This window comes from Melampsora larici-populina, assembly GCF_000204055.1.
Source record: "Melampsora larici-populina 98AG31 unplaced genomic scaffold MELLAscaffold_74, whole genome shotgun sequence".
Taxonomy (NCBI): domain Eukaryota; kingdom Fungi; phylum Basidiomycota; class Pucciniomycetes; order Pucciniales; family Melampsoraceae; genus Melampsora; species Melampsora laricis-populina.
In genome coordinates this window covers 349280-354237 of record NW_006768838.1, presented here as the reverse complement: position 1 = coordinate 354237, position 4958 = coordinate 349280, and the positions used below count along the sequence as shown (strand labels likewise).

The 4958-nt window shown below is 40.5% G+C and overlaps 1 protein-coding gene across 1 annotated transcript; it reads left to right on the top strand.

Moving 5' to 3' along the window:
• Positions 1-2049: 2049 nt before the first annotated feature.
• MELLADRAFT_94878 (uncharacterized protein) lies at positions 2050-4195 on the top strand (the record flags this gene model as incomplete). The annotated part of the gene is made up of 10 exons (XM_007417522.1): positions 2050-2506; positions 2563-2736; positions 2778-2804; positions 2866-2978; positions 3040-3162; positions 3235-3381; positions 3439-3532; positions 3603-3691; positions 3768-3886; positions 3979-4195. 10 exons carry the CDS (start codon positions 2050-2052, stop codon positions 4193-4195), a joined length of 1560 nt encoding a protein of 519 aa, XP_007417584.1.
• Between the last annotated feature and the right edge of the window lie 763 nt (positions 4196-4958).

The window sequence follows — 4958 nt, the reverse complement described above, 5'->3', positions numbered from 1 at the left end:
AGCAAGTTGAAACATTCCTTGTATAATTGTTCGACTCTCAGCTCAATGGTGCAACAAGCCCAAATTTCATATGCTTGTTCACCTTTCCGCATCAATCCTTCGTTTTGGTCCAGCTTGCCTCTTTGCAACTGAAAATTTTGAGTCTTACAACGGTAACACTCGGAATTCATCGATACACTCAAATCATTTGAGTCCAGGTCGGGACATAGCTAACTCGTTCAACAATCACAGGCTTATCCGAGCGCTCACCTCTGGATCACTTTTGTATGATAAAGTATTGAAATCGTTCATCAGGGCAAGCGCAAATGTCTCCAACATCTTCAAAAACAATGTGTTATTTCAAAAGACTGTAGGCTACAATCAATCATGGAACCAGGAGCGTGATTTCAAGGTTGGAAGTAAGATATACACTTTTTATCCTCTGGGTACCAACCAAATGCTGAGTTTATGTTTGAATTTATTCAGAGATTTGTGAGAGACAGGCACCATATGAAGAGTGCATCCCCAAAGCGATCTTGGATTCTTACTCGGCAAAGAACTGGAGGGTTTTGGAGTCATTATCTTTGAAGAATGAGCAGAAATGTGGGGAGGATACCTTTTTATCGGTAAGAGATACATAAGGATTATTGCTCCCTTTCAAAAAGATTATTTCAATTTAAAATATATTCAAATACATTTTATTCACCTTTTTGATTAATTAATTCTAGGTCAAATTACATTCTTCAACAGTGCGGTTTATATGTAGAGTCAAAAGAGTATGGGGAGCGGGTGCATGTGTACCTGAAAAGAGCAAGATTGAGGTTTACAAATGTCAACCTGGGGAGATCAGCAAATTCTACGGCATGCGCCAGATCGATGTTACTGAAGAGACAGTTTGGATAAATCCAAGGGTGAGCAATGAACTTGTTCAATTATTTTGGAGAGCGATTTGGACTGATTATTTTTTTGTTCAGGACATCGAATGTGTTCTTAATGTTCAACATGATTGCCAAACAAGCAGATGTAAAGTCCAAAAAGATCGTGTCATCATGATTGAACGACGTGCTTCAAAAAATCGCGACCATGCTGTAGTTCATAAGGAATCCAGATTCTTTATTCTCAACTCAGGCTTGTTTTATTCTGCTGAGATTCATCGAAATTGGGCTCAGATTCCTTTTCACCATTTACTTCCCAAAGATTGGACCTCTGCAATCTCAACTGGAATTGAGCGCTGGGAAGAAACATTAAAACAGAAGCAAGAAAAAAAAGAAAAGAATCAACAAAGGACCAAAGGTAAACACTCTGGACCTCATGAAGCCCATTCTAAAAAGAGGAAAGTCAGGAAAACAACAACAGATGAGCCAATTTTGGAATCTATTGCGGGTCCATCAACTTATTAAAGCTCAAAAGCAATTCATTTCGAATCTCTCCTCAATTCTTTTTAATTACTCTATTTTTAGTTATTTCAATATCTTTGTACTGTCTGTTGTCCTTTTTTTCTTTATAAAAATTGTGAACCTTACTTGCAATCACAGTATATAATATAATAGATCACATCATTACCCAATAATGGAGTGTTGTGTTCATATTTTAGTAAGTTTCAATTACTTCAAGCGGCCATAGTCTAGTGGTATAGACTGTTGGCTAAGAAGGATGTGCCTGGGTTTGACTCCCAGGCTTGGAGCATCTGACTTGAAAGGAAAACTGGAGCCCCCCGGCTTGTCTCAGACCACATCAAGTCAAATGTTCCAGGGTATCATTGATAGTCTGGTTGAAACTTGAAGTATGCCCCTTCTTTTGTCTTTTTGGAGATTAATCACCAGTTATTCTTATATTGCTCAAAGCTTTACAAGAGCTTCAGATGTTGAATCATGTCCGCTTGTCAGTTGTTCAATCAGCAGGTCACAGATTTCTCGGACTTGTCTTATTTCAAATATTTGATTTCTAAAGTCACTGGTGACCTTTCACACATTGATGACAGGTACCAATATCTTCATATCACCTGTTGACGATTTCTCCTGTTTCCAACGTCACACTTCTCTCTCTCGTTTTACTGAATCGTCCCACCAGATGTCTCGAAAAGCATGTTACAAACCATTCGCCCTCTCTAAGAAATCCAATCCAACTCAGAAGGCCACAAAACCCCAAAAGTCCTTCGCTACCACTTCTGCCACTCCGCGTACCTTGCGCAATTGCGGTACCCCCAAAGCTTTGGACAAACCACCTCCTGTTGGCCGCCAAACCAGGGTCAGCAAAAATAGCAAGCACTCAGGTCCCTCAAATCCACAACCAACTGTAAACAAAGTCAAAACACAAGGACAAGGACCGCGATCCACTCAGGCTTCTTCAGGCAGTCAAAGAATACCTCCGACTGCTCGAACTGCTCCAACTGCTCCAACTCCAGATGATCAAGCTTCTGATCAAGCTGCTGATCAGGCTCTTCAACCTGAGAAACTCTCAACTTTCCAACCTCAAGACCTTGAGGATCTCAATAATGGAGAGAGTGGTTCAGTGATTTTCAATTCTGGTTAAAAAACCTCTCAAATATTCATGCTAATATCAAGCCTTTGCTCGCCCATTAAGACCAAGATGAAGATATGAACAGAGATAACCCAAGTGATGGACTACCTGAATCTCCTACTCCTACCAAACCATTGGCAACATCGACTCCAACCCACCTTACTGGTATGCGTTTAGTCATGTTTAATCGGCTGGCTGATCTGGCCCAACTCGATGAGGAGCATATGATCATGGGCCGTAAGCTCTGCAATGTAAGCTAGAGATCGACTGTTTCCAAGATAGAATAACTGAATACTGGTCTTTAGGTGAATGAATCTGCAGACCATTTTGTATCGATGATGGTTACTTTGCTCTCAACTCGCCAAGAGATTGCAAACTATCACCAAGCAATTTCCAGTCAGATCTCTCAGTTACTGGCCAGCGCAGGATCCGGGAAGTCCTTAGGTAACAATACATGGACTGCGTGCTATGAGCTCAGGGTGCGTTGAGTTTTCCATAGATGTTGAACGTAAATCTTAACCCTTTGGTGATTCTACATAGCAAAGTACACATTTGATAGCCACTCAGTGCATTATTGCTGGTGATGTACAAGCGTACACAGCCACTGCAGACAAGGAGGGAACTCAAGAACAGCTCCCCCGCTCCTTATACACAAAAACATTGGTAATCAACTACTTCACCCCTTCTCATTTTGGTATTATCGATCCTAATCATGTGTACTGATTCTTTTTGCAGGATGCGCTCCTCAAGAACCCTTCCGAATGGAGAAAGAGAATGCTTCCAGCACGGTATGGAAAGGATCCAGACCCTGTTGACGCAAAAGAGTTCCACAAGTGGCTCAACATCATTTTGAAAGAAATACGTAAGGATTTGAATAAAATCGTAAGCAGTTTTGCCCATGGTTTTTCTCAGAATTTCTTACATTTTTGCATTGTAAAGCTCCTTAACGGTATCAACCTTCCAAACCGGGTTGGTAACAAAAGGCCATCAAAATTAATTGTACCAGACATCGATGGTATCATTGTTAAGGCAAGTACCTCATGATTTTCCTTCTATTTTATATTCCAGGCTTACATTTGAGTACCAATAGATACACGAAAGAGAACATGATTATATTGGAGGCCAGGTTCGTGTCCGTGAGCAGATTCTTGAGGCTGTGGATCATCTTCGACAAGGTCGATACGCTTGGCTGGTAAGTTGGAAATATCAATTCATTATGCAATATGTTCACCAGCTCAAATAAATGACTTGTATATGTTATGCTCCAGAGAATTCAAGCCGTTCATGTGGGTCTCAACTCTGCTGATTACAGCAATAGATCTATCTGGGCTGTTGTGGATGATACATTGGAACAATTGCGCAAGAAGACACAACGCTATTGTTACGCGTAAGTATTGTATTCCAGTTTCTGATTGCATCATGGGATGTTGATTACCCCAATTATTCAACGTACAGATACTTTGTATTGGTTTTACAAAGCGACTTTGACCGATTCAATGGGGAGAAAACATTTGCGGAGATTGAAAAAACTACTGATTTTTCATTGCCTACTGAAGAAGAAGTTGATGCCAAAGTTGAAGAGCTGAACCAGACTTTTGGACCAAGATTGTGTGTAGATGAAGGCGCTCATGAGGAGCCTGAAGATGATGAGGATCACCCTGATGAGGAAGATGAGGCTGATGAAGAGGATGTGTAAGATTGTATAATTTTTATTCTTATAGCAAGCACCTATATTTTGTATCTGTTATACACATTATTGAGGTTTGTATAAACAGTAATTTTTTTATCTTTCAAGTTCTTATTGCAAGCATCTATGTTTTGTATCTGGTATTACATTCATCACTTTTTCACTTCTACCTGCAGATTTAATTTGTATCTTTTATATTTGTTAATGTTGCAATTTTGTGTCAATACAATACTTAGTTTCACATTATTCACCACGTAATCATGAACCTGTGAGCAAATATGGGCCGAGCAATCAAAAATTGACACCTGCAAGCTGACCAGAAAAGCGGACCAACCCAGATTTTCCTCCACTGTAACACGGTCTCAGAACCAAACCATATGCCCCGGTTCTGCCCTGGTTTGGCAGGTGCCATTCTATACCCGTTCTTCACCACTCACAAAAATTGGTTCTACAACCGAGCCAAAACCTGGTTCAGGAACCGGGTCCGTGGGTCCGTGGTGTAGGTTGGTGACCTCCAAGTTAATAACGAATAGGTTGGTGACCTCCAAGTTAATAACCAATTAGGTTGGTGACCTCTAAGAGACAACCAAGATAGTGATCTTCATAATCATAACAATTAATCCCAGAGACGGTTCGCTTACAAAACTTGACAAAATCCACCATTAGCGTGATTTTTGAGTTTTGTCCTTGGTCAGAAACCTTTCACTGCAATTCAATTTGCATTCACCATCATGATCCTTGCCAATCCCAATTACAATCCGGCGGATCTCCA